We start from the raw sequence: 20,171 nt of genomic DNA, 5'->3' as shown, positions 1-20,171 counted from the left end.
ATCGACCGTGTGAATGGCCAAAAGCATTATGACAGCGCAAGAAGAAAACTCCCAGAATGATTCTTAAGGCTTAAGGCTGCTGTCTTACACGGTCTGGTGTTTCAATGGTTTGGTGACAGAAGTGGGTGGGACAATCTTCTAGTAGAAATGCTAGAAAGCAAGAGCTTCTGTCGGTGTTTTACGAGAATCTATAAGTGCACGCATCTGAATGTACACTGGATTTCCACAAATGAAAAGACAATGTGGTAGAATGGTTGTCGCAGCTTCATTATTACCTGGAAAGTGCATTGTATATGCATAGAAGTAGTCTGCAAGTGTGTGTATCAGAAATCCATGTCACACTCCAATGTCTCAATCAGCCCTGAAACATGTGAATTTCCTCTTCACTGAAGTCCAGCTGTCTGACCAATCTGGATACAATGAGAGAAACAAGCAATTCATTAACCAAACAGTACATAAACCTTTATGAAGCATACATTAACACTTGTGTGTCCTTAGGGACATTTTTGTCTTTTTCATTTTTGGTGATGCATAGTTTTTGCTAAACGTGTGTGTTTTTATTGGAATTTTTATATTTCACCCATTTCTTTTCATAAATCTATGTTACACTAGGTACCCAAAAATGTCCCCATTTAAACCCATTAAAAAATTGCAAATTCACAACAAAATTTGATTGTATTGTTTCCATTTAAGCATAAAATCATGCATTTTTTGTTCATAGGCAAGGCTTCGAAATTGAAATTTTTGCTATTTTCTATTAGATGGTGCCATTTCTCAGGTTTGGCCAATGGAGCAAATACTCGCCAGTAAATGAAGCGCCTATAAATGTGTGTTTTGTTTGAGAAATCGTGTGTGAGTGATAGACTGGTCTGGGACTGTAAAAATCCCCCCAAAGAATTCTGCTTAGCATGTAGTAAATGTAAAATAATATAGTTTTAGTGGCATTATGTAAACAAAGTGGTATTTAAAGGGTTAAAATACTAAAAATTAATGGTATGTTTTGGAAGTTATGATCAGGACTATCAAAAAGTGGACACAAATATGAATATATATATAATATTTTATGACCTTTTTGTCCTCTAGGAACTCTGTGTAACTTTTTAACAAATAATGCACATGGGTTAAATGAAACAAGGCACTCACTTAAACAACTAATATATAAAATGTGTGTGTGTCTGTGTGTGTGTGTACTTGTACAACTATCTTTGTGAGGACCAGTTTGAGTTTTAGACCATTGGAGTGAGGACAAAGAGAGTAAAGTGAGGACATTTAGGCCGGTCCTCACTCTCTGAGAGCCTTTAAAGGCCTGTTTGAGGGTCAAGACTTGGTTTTAGGGATAAGGTTATAATGAGGTTAAGGGTCGGTTTAGGGTCAGGGGTCGGGTTAGGCACTTAGTTGTGATGGGTAAGGTTAGGGTAAGCGGCTAGAGATTGCATTGTGTCAATGAATGTCCTCATAAAGATAGATGTACAAGAATGTGTGTGTGTGTGAGAGAGAGTGAGTGTGTGTGTGTGTGTGTGTGTGTGTGTGTGTGTGTAAACCATTAAATGACTCACTGCACTGCTAGCTCTGTGAATCCGGTCGGGCCGCACACACACACTAAACACTTGGAGTGTTCTGGTCTCTCGAGGAGGTTCTGCAGCACACAAGCATCTATCCGCCCTCTTCTGCCTTCCCATGAGTCTGCAGGCTCGGACAGAACACACTCCACCTCAAACCTAACCAACACACATGACTAACAGTGAGCTGAATAATGACACTACTGTTTTCTGCTTTACAGCGCAAACCACAGGCGTTTCGAAACTGAGGAATTTTTCTACATTCATTTCTACTGTGAAGCTGCTTTGAAATAACCTGTAATGTGTAAAGAGCTTTATAAATAACGGTGACTTGACAAAGGAAATGAACTGTTTTAGAGCGTAAGGTTTGGTCACAGCGATACTATACAGATTCCCACTGAGATGACTGTACTTCACCGCCAAGGCTAAATGTGGCCAAGCCAACAAAGTAGAGAACAGTCACTGAGATAAATCAGACCTTTCCTCTTCCGCACAGAGTTCCTCCAGCTGAGAGCGCCAGAGAATGTCCCTCTCCTGGCGGTTGAAGAACATCAGCCTGGTTTTTCTGAAAAGACATGCCAACATAAAAAACATGCCTGCTTGAATGCACACACACACACACACACACACAAATGTTGAGTTTAGTATTAATGCTTAAATTATGGAAAGCATGTAAACTTTAGGATCAGTTAAAATTGTGTGTTACAGCAGTGCTATATGACATTCACGCATGTTATTCCATGTTGTAGACAATAAATTCATTTTCTTGCCGCTAAAAACAAACAGTTTGGAGGGAAAATACTAAATCTAAATGGAATCAATGGATAAAATGCTTAATATTAAAGACGAACGAGTTCATACGGATTTCTTTTGCGATGTCTTTATGTACGTTTTGAACTGTCCGAGTTTTGGGCGAGCAGACAGAAATCTCTCCGATTTTATTAAAAATATCTTCATTTGTGTTACAAGAAAGAATGAGTCTTGTGTGTTTTGGACCATGAGGGTGAGTGAAGAATGACAGAATAACCCTTTAATAAGGCTGTCACTAATGATTATTAAGACCTAAGCCTTTAAAATGACTTAAAATGCACATATAATAACAATGAAGCAATAATGTTTGGTTCAAATAAAGTATCAAAATCAAGTAATTATATGGTTTTATAGAACAACACTGTCAAAATCAAATCCCTGTTTAATACTGGCCAAACGACATTTAATTCAAATGTCCACTTAATCTTTAATATTTGCTACAGCCACTGTAATTTCTTGAACATGAACATGTGGACATCAAAACATGCAATCTCAGAGCGAAGGGTTACACTTTTTTTTTTTTTTATGCAGATGAACATTTAGCATATTTAGAAACATATTGATGTATTCTCCTGTGTTGTCGTAGGTTTATAAATGATTTACATTACAAATCTGATGAAAAGCGTATGCAGAGATGGAGATTATTGAGTGTGTATAGGCTTTTTGAGAATTAAAAAAAATGAGTTTTTTTTCATGGTGGTTGTGTCCACACACTGCAAAGACACATTTATATGCAAACACCATATAAAAGTGAATTCTGCATCCGATGACCCCTTTAAAGCACATGTATATTAAACCTGCAGGCCATCTAGTTATTTAATTGAATTGCAGCCTTTGTGAATTCACAATAGCACTATGCTAATGGTTTTAATACATCGTGCAGGCTTAGAAAACGGTCTGATAATGCGGTTCATGGATTCTCGTCTCTGGCATCTTGCCGGTTACTCAACATGGGTAAATGGGTGGGTGTATGGGCAGACCTGATAGATGTGAGGTCCTGTAGGGCCAGTCGTATGAGGCGAGCCATCGGTGTGAATCCTGTGCCGGCTGCTAACATGTAGAGATGAGTGACGTCCCGCAGGACACGCATCGTGAAGGAGCCCTCAGGGCCGCCCACTGACAGAGCGGCTCCTGGAACAGAGCAAACACAGCACATGATGAGCTACAGAGCTTTGCTTCTGATGCAATGCAGTTCCAGCTTTCACGGCTTTTTTCAAACAGGAAAACGGGTTAAAATGTAATAAGAAATGTACAGTGAAAATAATCTTTTCAAAAGTGTGGGCCGAATAAAACAATTTCTTCAAGAAATTTCAACCATCACAGTTCAATAAATACATGTTTTAGAGAAATTATAGGGAACTTTGATAGCAGGTGCAAATGATCTGGCACATACAGTTATTACAAGTGATGTTTCTTCCAAAAGGTAATAGACAAAATAGATCAAATTCAACTGACATATCAAAGCTGTGACAAGTGAATTTATAAGATATTATAAATAAATGAACGACATAAATGAATGATATAATTTTATGTTATATCACAAAAAAGTCAACAAAAGTGAAAATGTCAGTATATAAATGTACTATTTATTTGCAAAAAGTTTTTGTTTTTGCCATTTAGAATTTAATTGAGACATTTAAAAAAAAAAAAAAAAAATCCAATTCAATCCTAATTTCAACTGAGGTACCAAACGGGAAATATAATTGAAATATAAGAGAAAAATAAATCAATTTGTTCATTTATTTTGAGATTTTAAAGGTCTCACAGGCATATTTATTGACGAGGGTGGAATATCCCAGAAGACTTGTTGAAAGTATTTGAATTCACTCTCAGTTATTCCAATTCATTAACTCAAAGGGTGAATTTCTCCCAGTCCTGATGCAAAAGCACATAATACTCTTTCCTTCCAGGTTAAAAACAAATAGATATGAGAAATACTAACCAATAGGAAGGCTGGCGAGGTGTGAGGTCAGCACTCCATCAGGATAGATCTTTATCATGAGATGTATGTCTGAGCCCATTTCAGCACTGGACTGTGCAGGAGGTATGAGTGTCTGATCCACTGGTGTGTAGGGTTTCACAACATCGGTACCTGTTCACCAAACACACAAAACCACAAACAGGTCACCTTCCATCCGCTTATTCTAGATTAGAAGAGCATTTGATGTGTGACATGACGTGAATGATTACCCTGGACAGGCGTTTTGAGGTAGACGTGTCTCCCCACAGGAACATGCATACGTGACCCTGGAGGAAGTTGTAAACGCAAGACCTGCGTGTCGTGTGTGACTTCTGTTTTCGAAACCAACACACATTCCCTGTAGAAGAGCTCTGTGATAAAACACACATTCATTTTTATGTTTTACTAAGTTATTTCTTTGATTTTATTTATTTATTTATTTATTTGAGAGAGAGAGAGAGTGAGAGAGAGAGAGTGAGAGAGAGAGAGAGAGAGAGAGAGCAGCATATTACAACAATAAAGAAATTTCACATAAAGCAGGAAAGTAGATGCAATGAGGAGGAAATTGGGTAAACAGGCAAATGTACTATCTACATTTTTATTAAATTATTGGTATCAGACAAAATATCCGTTTAAATAGTCTTTTACTCCGTCTTAGAACTGTTTAACAAATTGTGATTTTAGAGTTTAAGAGTTTTCTAAAAAGGGCAGAAGAAACAAACACTTTCTTTGCGAACTCAGTCCTCGTTTTAGGTACTGATGCACATAATAAACACTTATATTTTAAGTACTCAGGAATATTTGATTGAATATGAACACCTTAAATGGTAAAAATCATTATTTCTTTGTATTTAGATCTCATTTAAAACCCCTTTAGTCCAAGCTACGTTACAAAACAATGTTATTTCTCAAATGTGTTCCTATATACCTTTATCTTTACAAACCTAAATTAGATCTGTGTCTGACAATTGAGTTCACAGGTGTGTTACTCACCACGATCTTTACACTGAGTAAATGTGTCATGGAGTTCCAGTGGTTGGCCCACTTTCGTCCACTTGTCTTTAACAGATTTGCGCAGACACACCTGTACTTTTCCTACAGAGTGAGCCGTCTGGACTATAAGCAGAGAAAAATAAAGAAACACTTATGAGAACATGTTTTAATAATTCACAAGAAGCATTGAAATTGTCTTTTTCTTTTTTCCTTTACTTATCTTCGGGGCTATTTCTGTATGTTACTAACAAAAAAAAAGTAACAAAAAGCACCCTGACATTACCATGTTTATAGGATATGTCTCATAGTAACACCATGGTATTCTTTGAAGTACCCTGGAGTACCACGTAAATATAACGATTCATCACCGTGGTACTGTACATCTCAAAGGACCACAGTGATATTAGCTGATTCCTTCAATGTATCATGGTACCGCCATCTTTTTTTTTTTTTTTTTTTTTTTACAGATCATTTTCAATATAGTTCTAGATTCAACACAAAAAAGCATGTCTAATTTAACATACTACTCACCATCAACACGTCCTTGAACTCCACTGGACAGGCCTGAAAAAGAAACAGTGTTATCAGCTTGATAACTGAGTTAGCAGACACACAACAATGTTCGTGTGTGTGTGGCTGGTGAAAGACTCACGCCAGTAGAGAAGGTACGACATCTTCCCCAAGAGCATCTCCACCCGAAGAGTCTCACCCTGCAGATCCACAACCGCACAGCCGGAGCTGGGAATCTGGAGGGCGGAAAACAACAGTGTTTGACTTTACTAACCTTTCTTCTTTTACATCTGAGAGAAGACAACCACGTAACCAACTGCACTTTACCAACCTTTCGCTTGGTGTAAACAACAATATTGACCGTGGCATCTGTCTGGAACCAATCATACCTAAAGATGAAAAAAAAAAAAAAAAAAGCTATTTAATCTGAATAAAATACTAATATTTTAGAGTGCTGTAAGACTGACAGCACAATAAACTCTCACTTTGAAGCCCAAAAAAGTGCATCAATCCATCATAAAAGTAATCCATACGGCTCCATTGGGTTAATGAAGGCTTTCTGAAGCACAGCAATGCGGTTGTGTAAGAAGAATATCCATATTTATAACTTTATCAACTAAAATAACTAGGGTGAACAATCCCTTTAAGTCTGTGCATGTCCGTGGACACCTTTAGTAAGGTGATTTTTGTCCACATTTTGTTTAGATATGATATGAATACTTGGGAATGTCGTTGTTGTACCGCCAGAAGGAATCATGCCATACCCTAGATTTCTGTGAAACACTGCCACTGTATAATAGTGATATAATGAATGTCAAACAAACCGAGGGCGATGATCTTTGGCAGGGAGAGGAGCAGATAAAGGCTCCAGTCTTAAAGGTGGAGGAGTAGACAAACCTGGTGTGAAGAGTAGCAAACACACAATTACTCCTCATACATACTCAGCATTTATAACTAGAAATCCACATGGCTTTGCTGTCATACCGTTCACATGAGTGCTCTCAGTCTTCTCCGTCTGAGCTGTAATAACCAAAGAACCATGTAACAAGGAATTAAAACATAAAAAAAGCTTATTTTGGGTTTGATTGTGAACATTTCAGGTTAAATCAAACAACAGCATCAGTTAATTAGAAGAGAAAATCATTTCAGCCCAGAAACGACCAGGTCATTAGACATCCATGTACTGCTGAAAGTGCTGACAGAACCTTGAGGAGCAGGACTGAGCTTCACTGCCATCCGGCCCACCAGACACTCCTTCAGCATGGACTCGTAGTTCACCCAGCGGTGCACCTTCGGTGGACACACACACAGTAACACAGCCCTTATTCAGATTCAGATTGTTTTATTTAGTGCCATGTCAGCATTCAAAGCTACTTTCATGGCAAAAATTCAATTACAAAAATACAAATATCATATAAATACAAGAAAAAACAAACAAACAAAAACAGCAAGTCATATTATACAAGATTTTTTTTTTTTAATTAACATTACTAAATTACACCTTACTAAATAAGTCCTTAAGTGAGGTCACAGCCCTTATAAATCATCTACAAACTATTAGCTTTCATTTGATTCATTGTTTATAAATTGCGGTCTTTACATTGTTGATACATTAATAGACTATATAAAAATAGTGAAGTCTTCATTCAGTGTCACTGTAATTATTATTGTTTAATTAGCTCATATGTAAAGAGTTAGATAATGTGTTTTATCCTTTGTTAACAACTTGTTAACCATTCCTAACAGATGTACAGTATTTTAAACCAATGTGTTGATGATTATTAAGAGTAAATAGTCCTCACTTTAGATTAGGTCATGGGAAATACTAAAACTAACCTTTATTGGACATTAATGATTCCTAAAATGTGCATTAATTCACTTCTATACATAAACATTTATATTTACTAATTACTATTCATTTAGCTTTTCAAAGTTTTCATTAACTATTAACAACTCTGTTAATAAAATAAATATAAAATCTGTTTAAAATAAGACTGGCCTTATTGTTTATATGTAGATGTGCGTATGCAACTAACTTTGTTTGGATACATATAGTTTACACAGTTACAATATACTGTAAAAATAGATATTCAGAAAATAAATGTTATAATGAAGTAATTAAATCAACTGAATCCAATGTCACTGACATTCACAAATTTCACAGAATGCTCCGATTAATTCCATGAATTCAATGATCATAGATTTTTTAAAGATTTGTAAACATTTGTACATCAGTAAAGCTGTTCATACATAAATTATTCATGTTTTAGATGCTGTCAAAACTGTATGTTTTTGTGTCTATGCAAACTTATTTGCAACTTTGACGGACATTAATGGTTCTTAAAATGTTAAGAAATACATTAAGCATAAATTCACTTTATACATACACATTTCTTTACACTTGTTATTTATTACTATAAATTCTGAAAAAATCATGAACTACCAGCAACTCTGGTTTGGCCTCACTGTTTATATGGAAATATTTGTACAAAAACAGACTAGCTCTTCACATATGAGCTAAACACTGATCATTTGAAAATTAAAATGACAATAAATGAAGAACTAAACAGTTGTATATCGCCAATTAATGTATCAACAATGTAGAGACTTTAATTTATGAACTATCAACTATAAATAGTGTACAAATGACTTGCAAGTGCTTTATCACTGTAAGCATTCAAGATTAAAACAGACTATTTTCTGAAAGTTTTCAAATGCTCGGCTCCTGCAGGACTTTACCTGGTCAAACAGGTCAGTGCTATCAATCCCAGCAGCCCTCATTAACTCCGCCTCCCCACCAGGGTGGAAATCCATGTACGCACTCACGTTATAGACCATTCCTACAGCAAACACACAAACACAGGGAGCATGTGTGCATGAGAACGATACAGCCTGGAGGGAGGAAGACAGGAACACACACTGGTGGGATTGAGGGAGATGTGATCTCTTATTATTGGATTGATGAAGCATTAGAAAACTAGACCATTCTATGGAAGGAAGACAGTGCCAACAAGATGAAAAATGCAACACTTGTATTCAAATCAGCATTAAGCGATAGCTGCTCTAGTTTTTCTTCTCTATTGTGCCGTGTTTCAGAGTGAAAAGCTTCTGGAACAAGAACAAATGTGGGCGGGGCTTGAGTTTGTCCATGGGGAATTGATTGGATGGTTGTGGTTTGCTATTGGTGGATCTCATGCGAGTGACAGGTTGCCCCGCCCTCATCATCAGAGAAGAGATCGTCACAAGAATTAAAAAAATAATAATGATATAGATAAACAATTTATAATAAACACTGCAATATTCCATTAAAAGTAAGAATATTGTAAAAGTACTTTTCTGTATGAAAGTAAAACTTGCATGTGTGATCATGTAAATATATTATATACACACACACACAGTATCTTATGGTCACCAAGGTTGCATTTACAAAATAAAAACAGTAAAAACAGTAATCTTTTTAAATTATAATCAATATTTTATATGTTATTAAACTAATTTATTCCTGTGATCAAAGCTGAATTTTCAGCATCATTACTCCAGTCTTCAGTGTCACATGATTCTTCAGAAATCACTCTAATATGATGATTTGCTGCTCAAGAAACATGTATGATTATTGTCACTGTTGAATACAGTAGTGCTGCTTATATATTTGAGGTCGTACCTCTAATGCAGGTCCAGCAGTCGCTCCTGGTGTTGTGTTTCTTCAGCTCGTCTTCGGTCACCTCGATCAGTCTTCCTCTCAGTCCGGTCAGGTCGCGGCCACTCTTGGTCAGTCGGATCCAGTCCAGCAGACTGTGCCCGGGCTTCAGTGCCACCTGGATTCAGCACACACACACACACACAGCATATTTACAGCTGCATTCAGACACAGACCCCTTACATCAGTATCAATGACACTAGCGTAGGCTCTAACCTTATTCCTGGACTGTCCGGCCGGCGAGACTCTCTGCTGGGATCCGGCTGATGGGAAACTCTGCGACGGCACGTTCAACATCTCTGATGCTCTAAAACAACCCCAGTTCCTGACAAAACCTGCCCGAACACACTGGATATCACTAATCAGGAGCTAAACATAGATAAATAAAAACTGGCAAAAGTACACTGAGTGCCACTGATCGTGGGAGTTTATTTGTGAGGAGGAGGAGGAAGTGTTATGAGAGTGTTATAATTAGATGCGACTTCCTCATTTTGGCAGGTGGCTTTATTATTATAATTTTTTTGACCTATCAAACATGACAACATGGTCCAATTCAGCTGCTCTAAAAACACACCGACATAAGAGGAAAATAATAAGCAGTAGCGATGACACTGCTGTCATACCAGCACCTAAAGCAGCACCTAGTTCCTAGCGCTCGAGAAACTGTCGCGGAAATATGACGTCATTGTTGTGCTCGGGTGATCGTAAAGATTTCATAATAAAAGTCGAATCTATGACAAATCTAACATATAAAAGCCCTGTCAAAATTAAAATATGGGATTTTGCTGGATTTAGTTGATAAATATATTTTATTTATTTAATTTTATAATATTTTCTTAATTCCCCCTGTGTTGATCTTGTAATCATTGATATGGGTCTTATTGTGTTTGGAAGTATATTATTTATTCTTTTGAACCTGTGCATATATTTTATTGATATATTTATTTGTACAGCTCCAAAGCAGTTATGCGTGTTTCAGTGACTTTGTCTGTGTAATATTTGAATTAACATACATGTCTTAATTCTGACATCTACCAGATGTCTCTCAGACATTTATATTGTTATATTACCCGTAATATTTTTCCAACTAAACTAAACTCGAAACATTCAGAAACAAAATCTGTTAAGATGTATGGATAATGTGTCAATTAAGTTAATATAAGTATGATCATTATTTCAGCGGATCTTTAGCCTAATGCAAACAGGTGACAGTGTTTGAAACTAAGAGCAACTACTGTCTCCACATACAGACTCTTTCTCAAACTTGGTTATTATGTATTTAAAAACTCACCAGACAAAACACTGGAGATGAAAGAAAAGACTGTTGAGATGTTCCCTCTGTTTTCAACTCTATAATATTCATCCTCTTCTTCCTCAAAGTCCTCTTCATCTTCCTTTACCATTCCAATGATACAACTTTTACGATCAGTGTTTTTATATATTTTTTTATATTACACCTAATTATCAGTCAGATCAAACAAATGCATGGCTTTATATTTTGACAGGAGATACATGCGGATCTTGCATGACTTTATTATTGGCTAATCTGTTTAATCCCACCAATAGGAACTAGTAGAGATTATACTGAATGACACAGGACTTCAAAATAAAAGCCTTAGTCCTAAAGAAAGAATCAAAGTTTTAAATTTGCTCTAATGCCATTGTGAAACCTCAAACATCCTCTTATGTCCTTCCAATTTTAATCAAACACTCATATTTTGTATGAATAGGAAGCAGAAGAAAAACAAACTCTGAATCCTTGAGTTGTACAGTTTTACATTGGGCAAAATGTTAGGCTACTTTTAACAAATTATTTGATCAATTAATGCACAACTAAAACGTCCCGAAGACTGTGAGATGAGTTTGACTGCATTTGCATCTTTACATGAAGGGATTTCTTGGGTTCAGTTATGGGTTCATTCACTGAGAGAGAGAAGAAGAACCCTTTCTATTGGACACTTCATTTCTCTGATTCTGACACAATATACAGCAGATGGCCTAAAAAAAAAAAAAAAAAAAAGGAGAAAGATGTAAGATGAATAGAAGAAGATGTCTATTCAAATGGAATCTATGCAATGTGATGAATTCTCACTAACTGATAAAAAATGTAATTAATCATCATGAAAAATATCATTATTTCCTAATGCAGTATAAAGTGCATTGATCTGTCCAGCTTTTCCCAAAAACACTGCAAGCCTAAGTAGATCAGAAATGATGGTTTCTAGTTTCTATGTTTTGCTGTGGGAAACGCCACCCTGGTTATTATAATCTTTTACTTTTTGCAGTCACAGAAATATATGGTGTTCACTCTGCACAGAATGAGTCATGTGAAGGATGTTTCTCCAGCATGAATGCAGCTTGAAGGAGACGCTTCTGATAGTTTTCTCCCAGACACGAAGATAAAGGCTAAAACTGGGCATTTTGTCTTGTCTTGTCTTGTTTATTTATTTAGCACTGTTAAAACCAACCAAAGTTGAATAGTAGTGCTTTACATAAAAATTCTAAAATAAGGACATGAATTGACCAATAAAACTACAACATATAAAAACGCAACATTTAACTGTTACGTGCTAGCAGAGGTGGACAAAGTACACAACTTCCTTACTTGAGTGAAAGTACAGATACTACCGGTCAAATATTACTCCGTTACAAGTAAAAGTGGTAAAGACTGATTCTTACTTAAGTAACAGTACAGAAGTACTCGTTTTTAAAAGTACTTAAGTATCAAAAGTAAAACGTAAATGTCAATGCATTGTTTTATTATTGTTGCATTGTTGAATGTAATACTTACAGTACCGTATGCCTCTGAATCTATGCCTGCCCTCATATCAATATCACATTTATTTCTAGAACACAGTTCCAGTAGTGGGATTGAATATGAAATTGAATGATTCACTCAATAATGTCTACAATGGTTTCGGACACCCAAATGGCTGTTCCCTCAAATAGTGCCCTTGGATTAGTTTTTTGGCTTTGACGTCAACCCGACTTTCATTTCCAACCAAAATCATCTCCTGACTGACGTTACTACTTTCTACTCAAGGACCTTGACAGAAACGTAGTGGAGTAAAAAGTACGATATTTGTCTTTCAAATGTAGTGAAGTTAAAGTAAAAAGTTTCCAGAAAAGATAATACTCAAGTAAAGTACAGATACTCAAAAAGTGTACTTAAGTACAGTACTCAAGTAAATGTACTTCGTTACTGTCCACCTCTGCGTGCTAAACATTAAATGATGTTGTAATGTTCTGGAGGGGTTATGTGGGATTAAAGGTTTGCCAGATCCGGTGGGGCCTGGTTATTTAAAGATTTATACACCGACAATAAAAGTGTGTACCTAAATCTAAGATGGACAGGAAGCCATTTTAGATTAGTTGATTAGTGTTTCTTTACCTTTCTTAAAGCGATAGTTCACCCAAAAATGAAAATTAGCCCATGATTTACTCTGAACCCTGACCCTGAAGTCATCATAGGTGTATATGACTTTCTGTCTTTGGAAGTCCATTAAAGCTCATCTATTCATGATATCGCAATGACGAACGCGGTTTCCCAGCCCTGTTTGTTTGAACCGCGAGATTGCCGTCATTAGGTTGTGCGTCAGGTTCAAGGGTTACTTTTTTGGCTTAAATCGATGTGTACGGCCGTCTGCCGTAAGATAGTTATTTTATTTCTCTTACACGAACGCATCGCTTCACTTCAGAAGGCCTTTATTAACCCCCGGAGAGCCGTGTGGAGCACTTTTATCATGGATGGATGCGCTTTGATGGACTTTCAAATACAGACACCCATTCACTCCCATTATAAAGCTTGGAAGGGCCAGGACATTTTTTTTAATATATAACTCTGATTGTATTCGTCTGGAAGAAGAATGTCATATACACCTAGGATGACTTCAGGGTGAGTAAATCATGGGCAAATTTAAATTTTTGGGTGAACTATCCCTTAAAGCCTCACCGTGGCATTTTTACCAATTGTAATTGAGACAAAGATGTGGTGGTGACTCCAGAAAATAGAGTTACAGAAATCTAGATGCGCTAGAATACGGTGTGGATTACTCTTTCAAAGTCTGAATTTGATAATAATGGTTTGGTTTTGCACCCTTGCTAAAGACCTTAAATTTTTAAAAGTAAATTTAAGATTTTAAAGTTGTTGTGAAAGTGAAGGTGTGCTGGTCTTCTCTATTGTGTCGTATATCCGAGTGAAACGCTTCTGGAACAAGAACAAATGTGGGCGGGGCTTGATTGTGTCTGTGGGGAATTGATTGTATGGTGGTGTTTCGCTATTGGCTGATCTCATGTGAGTGACAGGTTGCCCCGCCCTTGTCATCAGAGAAGAGAAGAGATTGGAGAGATGTCGCTGCAAGAGGGATGGGAAGTTATTCTCATTCAATACAAAAATGTGCATTAATAAACTATTTATAATAAATACTGCAATATTCCATAAAAAAAAAAAGAGAATATAATTTTTTATTTCATGGTGACTTTCTAGTCAATAAATGGGAATAACCTAAGCATGTGTGGATGTATTTCTTTAGTAATGAGATCACAAATCAAACAAATTTCAGCAAGTAACCTCAAGAACAAGCACCTCTTATTAACACTACCATGAAGTAGTTAACAAATGAGATGTTTGTACAAGTATCAACATTAAATTATCGTTCTAAGACGCTTGTACTTTAATGGCAACGAATCACATTACTTTTCTGATGGAGCAATTAGGAAACATTCATTTAATAATTTAGCTTGAGATGACACAATGTAATTTATTAACACTTCATATTATGACCGACAAATTGAAACTGAAAAAAAAAAAAAGATGTGTTGAGCACATACACAGTACATGCATATACCCAATCCTTTTTATACATGTTATTGAACTGTTTTTGTAATTAATATTATTTTTAAGATGTGTAATTGAGGGGTGTTTTATGTCCTCGGTGTTGAGAGCATGAGTGATGCTCTGCTGCCCTCTTGCGTTTACACACAGACATTCAGCTTGAATGTAATAAGCTGATATGAAAAAATAACAGAAACCGTCGATACTATTTTCCAGAGAAAACTTTTGAAAACTTTCCTGCTTTTTTCCCCAGCTCTGTTACTACTAAAGCAGGGTTTCTCACACTCGGTCCTGGAGGGCCACTGTCCTGCAGAGTTTAGATCCAACCCTGATCAAACACAGCTGAGCAAGCTAATCAATGTCTTCAGGATCACTAGAAACTCACAGCTGTGTTTGATCAGGGTTGGAGCTAAACTGTGCAGGACAGTGGCCCTCCAGGACCGAGTGTGAGGAACCCTGTACTAAAGTGATCAACTGACACTGGAGGTAAAAGTTGTTTGTTCATTATTAGACATAACTTGTGTTTGTTTTATCTCAAGCGGTGGAGCTTTAACGACAGCATGGGCCTACTTCGGTTTTCTACTTTTATTTAATTATTTATTTAATAGTTTTTGTTTTTGTGAACTTTTCCTGTACCGAACACACACTGCAGGCCATTTAATAAATGACGGCTATTCTGGAATACATGCTTTGTTTTTCTTGGTTTGTACAACAGCAGAGCGTGTAACATTCTACTGACGTCATCGCGCGGAGCTGCAGTCATTACAGTGACAGCTGAACACTCTAATGCTGTTATTACATCACTGGAACACATGTTGTTGTAGTCTGTAGTTTCTGTGTGCGACAAACACAATGTCTTATCTTGAAGGTCAATCTCTTGAAACACAAAATTATATCTGGAAGTATGTGGAAATTAAAATCGCAAAAACATATTTCTAAATCTCTAACACTGATCTTTTCTGTTGCGAACTTGCGATAGATAGATAGATAGATAGATAGATAGATAGATAGATAGATAGATAGATAGATAGATAGATAGATAGATAGATAGATAGATAGATAGATAGATAGATAGATAGATAGATAGATAGATAGATAGATAGATGTAATTTATGCATACCTGAACATACTGCTACTTTTATAACAGTAGTTGTGAGAAAAGAGAAAAAGGTCAGTAACCCACATTTTTATGACAATAAAATCTGCTTGTGTTAATCATAATGAATGAATCATAAAATCCCAGTATTTCTGATACTGCTGTTTTCTGCGTGACTATCTTCATCTAAACTCAGTGGAGGCTGAAGAGAAGTTTGGACTGGAAATGAACGTCTCTTCTCTCTGCTATCACACATGCTGTGCCGTGTGCCGTGCTGTTATATTATATTTTACATCCTACTAATGTTTCTCTTCTCCGGGTCAATAGGGCAACTTCACGGAGGAGCTCGACATGCTCGTTTCCTCAGAGAACGACACTCAACTGCTAGTTAGATCCATCCGGATCGACTCCCATCTCTCTCACAGACAGACGGTTAACTTCACATGCAGTCAGCAATGTGTGTGTGTTTACTGTGTTATCTTTCACATTAAAATGGCTTTAGTATAAAACAAGAATATAAAACGGTACAGTGAGAGAAAAAGATCAAATGAAGTGGTGTCTTTTCAAAATGATGGCTTATTGCTCAGATTATTAGGCTATATTAGTCATGTAAATCTGAATATTCAGCTAATTACAACCTCACCTTTCCAGCAGGTTCTGCTCTGTATATTTCTGTTGTATTGCTGTTGTGTTCTGTGTTCCCTGTTATTGTTATTAATAGTTCAGTTATTTGTCTTGTGTTGTACCTCTGAGTTACCGTATCTTCATTGTTCGGTTTATTAAACGAAGCACTGCGATAGATCCCTCTCCTCTTCATTTGGTGACTCGTGTCAGATTTCTGTAAGATTTTGATATCAGAGGCTTGTCAGATTCTCAGTGGAAAATATTTCTCAGTTGTTTTAGTACTGATGCCCATCCACAGCAATCTGGGTCAGAAAATGTGTTATTTTAGTCTCATGTAGTAGGCTACGTGACTTCTATTTTAGTTTTAAAGATTGTTTTGTTGTTGTTGTTGAATGTTTGATTACTCAAACATTGAGATAGTGAACGACAATATCATACTATTAATATATTTTGCTGGCAAAATACTACATGCACAAATGCAGAAATAGTGGGCTTTATGATGTTAATGACTTTAATGAGCTCTAAAAATCCTACAGCAGTAAAAACATTACTTTTATATTTAACATTTGTGACCTCATATATGCAGTGGGTCCAGAAGTGCAGGGGGTATTTGATTTTAATGGTCCTACATGTTCGATTAAACAATCAAAATATGAAGAAATGTTTTTTCAAAATATTTTAAATATGTGGGAATAACAAAACACACTAGTCTTGGTTAATGTATTTATCTGACAAAATGATTTGGCAAAAAAAAGGCAAACTAAAGCTACAAGTTTTTTTGTTTGTTTTTTCACTATATGCAAACAATTAAATAAAAATAAAAAATAGAAAAAACAAGAAACTGACAGGAAAAAGCACACCATGACGACAACATAGTTATTAATATTTGGTTAATTAATAACATGTAATTTTGCATGTGATCATAATTGTATATGACAGCCTGGCCAAAAATGATACGTATACACAATTTGTCATGTTTCATGGCGTGAGAGAGAAGAGTGAGAGTAAATGCAGATTGTTCTTAAGGCCCCATCTTATATTTTTAAACTTCTTTTCAGAGTAATAATAATCAAATCTTCCGGGAAAACTGGAAATTACTAACATCACAACACTGTAATGTGATGCATAAAAAGGGATTAAATACCTTTAAGTTGTGAATATTAGGCCTAACTGTTCTAAGATCTAAGATCTTAAAATCAGAATCTTTTTTTTTTTTAAACCTGTTTAAATAAAGAAAGAATAAATGAATGAATCGCTTAAAGACTGATTAATGGCATGGCGTCACGTCGTTGACCCCTTGCGTCTACATGCGTGCCTGTCCCGAGCAAGACTACACTTCCCATAATGCATTGCAATGATAACAGGAAGAAAGGCACCATGAGGAAATATTGTCCCAAAATGAATCATAGAGCGATGGAGGGATATTGTGCGGTGGAATGAGTCGTGAACACAGCGCATCCGCCGACAGCCGATGGAAGAGATCGAGGCGCTGGCTTTTCAGAGAGGAAGAGAGAGAGAGTAAGAGTTCGATGAGCTGATTTCTGTGTTGTTCGTCTCATATGATGGAACGGGCGATGGAGCATTTTAATGTACAGCTGAATCGACTGACGCGCTCCCTGCGTCGCGCGAGGACCGTGGAGCTCCCCGAGGGTGAGACGTCACGCTTTACATTCTATTCACAAACATTCCAATTTATGAAGACTTCTGACGTTGTCAAGGCGACCGTGGGTATGCTGTAATCATCTCTGCTTCCGGGAAGGACTCCTCCACGGCCATACACATTCCTTCGGGTTTATCCAAATATGGTCAATTACTACCAAATTTGGGTATTTGGGTGATTCTCAGGTCAGGATATATTTTACCCCAAAATGAAACGATAAAGAAGAAAAAACAACAACGAAATAATACAATATACAGTTAAAGGATAGGAGAAGAATCATTCTAGTTATTCACAATTTAATATAGGCTATATATTGTCTTATGACAGTCACACATTATGTTATATGAGAGTTGCTCTGCAGGGCAACTAGTTGAGCGATAACAACATAGTTGACAATTTCTTTGAGTTAGCAATTATCTCAATGCCAGGCCTGGTCTGGCCAACCACATGTTAACCTCAAATCTGAATAAGTTATATATTTGAACTGAAATCATAAAAATATTGTAAATCATTACAACGTACCTAACAAATTTGATGATCAATTAATATACTCCTTGACAATTGGTTATTGTAGATCAAATATCAAAGAGAGAGCGAGAGAGGACACTTACAGTAATGTGTTCAAAATGTCCACTACAGTAGAAAATAACATTATATGATGTTCCTAAATTAAATTTAAAATCAAACTAAGACACAAAAACAACAAACGTATATAAGAATATAGATCATTCTGACCCACTCGCTTTACTTTAAGGGACATGAAGGCAATTTCAAACAAACAGACACAATAGGGAGCACTGCACACAATATGTTTGAGGGTATAAAATGTATTCCCTTAATTTTTGAAAAAGTGTTTTAAAAATATCATTATCACCAATGGACATTAATGAAATGTGCCCTTAATTGTAGACTGGCTCTCATAACTCGGGATATTGTACTTTTGTCTTTGTTCTTGATGGCGATTCTCAGTGTATTCCCGTAATTTTAATACATAAATTAAAGGTAATGCAGCACTACCCTGATGTGTTTTATATTTAACATAAGATATTCCATCTTCCAAGTGCACCATGTTGGGTCGGTCTTAGTTTGACAGAAACTCTGTCTTTCTGTTCTTGCAGACAGTGAAACGGCGGTGTACACACTCATGCCCATGGTCATGGCTGACCAGCACAGGTGCGTGTCTCTCGTTAGTCCGATGTGTTTTTCTCCTGACCGCGGTGAGAATGCAACAACCTGGAACACAATTAAACTCCTCTATCTCTTGGGCCACACTAATGAATGCTAAAACTATGACTGTTTATTGCCTTTTTTTTATTTAAAATATAATTTTTTTATGCTTATTAGGTCAGTTTCTGAATTGCTTTTGAACTCAAAGTTTGATGTCAACTACGCCTTTGGACGTGTTAAAAGAAGCCTTCTACACATTGCTGCCAAGTAAGTCATTTTGTTTGTTTCACATTCTCACAAAATTACAGAATTGACTCAACCACTTTTGTATTCCCTGTTCTGCCACCACTGTTTAAATATGTCTTTCTGAAACTCTTCATTAAAGGGGACCTATTATGCAAAATTGTACACAACCTCACTATTGTGGTAAAAATCCATCCACTCCGTTTGTTATTTTCCACATAAATCTGAAACGGTGTTTGAAAATGAGCCGTTCAGGAATGTGTTCCAGTGTGACATCACAATGCTTAGGCCCCGCCCACAACTGGCACATGATCTGCCCTATTAGCTTAGCTCCGCCCCTCAGTGAGCCGTACACAGTCCGCCATGTTTATCTCCTCGCCACAGCATTTAATAGAGGCATTCAATGAAGAAATGTATTCTTATTATTGAGGTGATTTTGTAGGTGGAGTGAATCTGCATAGAAAATAACAAACAAATTACAAGCATAGATGAATACAATAGAACAAAGATACAAATGAAATAAAGAGCTTTATGTTTCTCAGGTTAGCCTTACTGTATTCAGGGACAGAAATTGAATAATCAAATGTAAAATAACACTGCATAGTCTTCACTGTTTAAATTAAATTAAATAATTTATTTAAATAATTAGTTCAGTTTATCTTTGTTAAAGTTACAAGTGATTTTCTCTTTCTCTTGTGTGTGTACATTAAGCTGCTGTCACTTTAAGACTGGCTTTTATGGCTTTCCTGCAGCTCTGCTCTGTGTGTGTGTGTGTGTGTGTGTGTGTGTGTGTGTGTGTGTGTGTGCGCACAGAGAACAGTGCGAGTTCCAGTCTTCTTGAGCTTGATGCTTGAACTGACAGGACTTAAAAGCACATGAAAATGATAAACATCCACTCTATGATGGTTAATCTTTGCAGCAGCTCATTTGCATTTAAAGATACATGCACGAAAACAGCTTGTTTTTGCTTTGGCTTAAAAATGGGCATTTACAACAAGCTATAATGAATGATCTGTGG

General features: G+C 36.5%; 2 protein-coding genes across 3 annotated transcripts in view; one reads left to right on the top strand and one right to left on the bottom strand.

Moving 5' to 3' along the window:
* Nucleotides 1-213: 213 nt before the first annotated feature.
* On the bottom strand, nucleotides 214-11,022 carry cyb5r4 (cytochrome b5 reductase 4). 2 transcript variants are annotated; one of them, XM_084088610.1, is made up of 17 exons: nucleotides 10,821-11,022; nucleotides 9,746-9,864; nucleotides 9,494-9,647; nucleotides 8,572-8,672; nucleotides 7,038-7,122; nucleotides 6,817-6,852; nucleotides 6,657-6,729; nucleotides 6,164-6,221; nucleotides 5,975-6,068; nucleotides 5,854-5,886; nucleotides 5,323-5,445; nucleotides 4,560-4,700; nucleotides 4,312-4,461; nucleotides 3,350-3,500; nucleotides 2,038-2,124; nucleotides 1,557-1,718; nucleotides 214-410 (listed from the first exon to the last, which is right to left on the bottom strand). In XM_084088610.1, the coding sequence occupies exons 1-17, from the start codon at nucleotides 10,930-10,932 to the stop codon at nucleotides 356-358; spliced, it is 1,734 nt and encodes a 577-aa protein (XP_083944736.1). In that variant the 5' UTR covers nucleotides 10,933-11,022; the 3' UTR covers nucleotides 214-355. The 2 variants fall into 2 exon arrangements, with proteins under 2 accessions (XP_083944736.1, XP_083944737.1); XM_084088611.1 differs by lacking the exon at nucleotides 10,821-11,022 and adding an exon at nucleotides 10,153-10,174.
* Nucleotides 11,023-17,429: 6,407 nt separating this feature from the next.
* hace1 (HECT domain and ankyrin repeat containing E3 ubiquitin protein ligase 1) overlaps nucleotides 17,430-20,171 on the top strand; it is a 29,678-nt gene continuing 26,936 nt past the window's right edge. The window contains exons 1-3 of the mRNA XM_084089590.1: nucleotides 17,430-17,733; nucleotides 18,862-18,916; nucleotides 19,088-19,177. Of these exons, the coding sequence (XP_083945716.1) occupies nucleotides 17,643-17,733; nucleotides 18,862-18,916; nucleotides 19,088-19,177 (236 nt within the window). The 5' untranslated portion in view covers nucleotides 17,430-17,642. The remainder of the gene's footprint in view (nucleotides 17,734-18,861; nucleotides 18,917-19,087; nucleotides 19,178-20,171) is intronic.

Source organism: Abramis brama, assembly GCF_963993115.1.
Source record: "Abramis brama genome assembly, chromosome: 17".
NCBI lineage: Eukaryota > Metazoa > Chordata > Actinopteri > Cypriniformes > Leuciscidae > Abramis > Abramis brama.
Note: the sequence above shows the minus strand (reverse complement) of the source record. Positions and strands in the feature narration are given on the sequence as shown.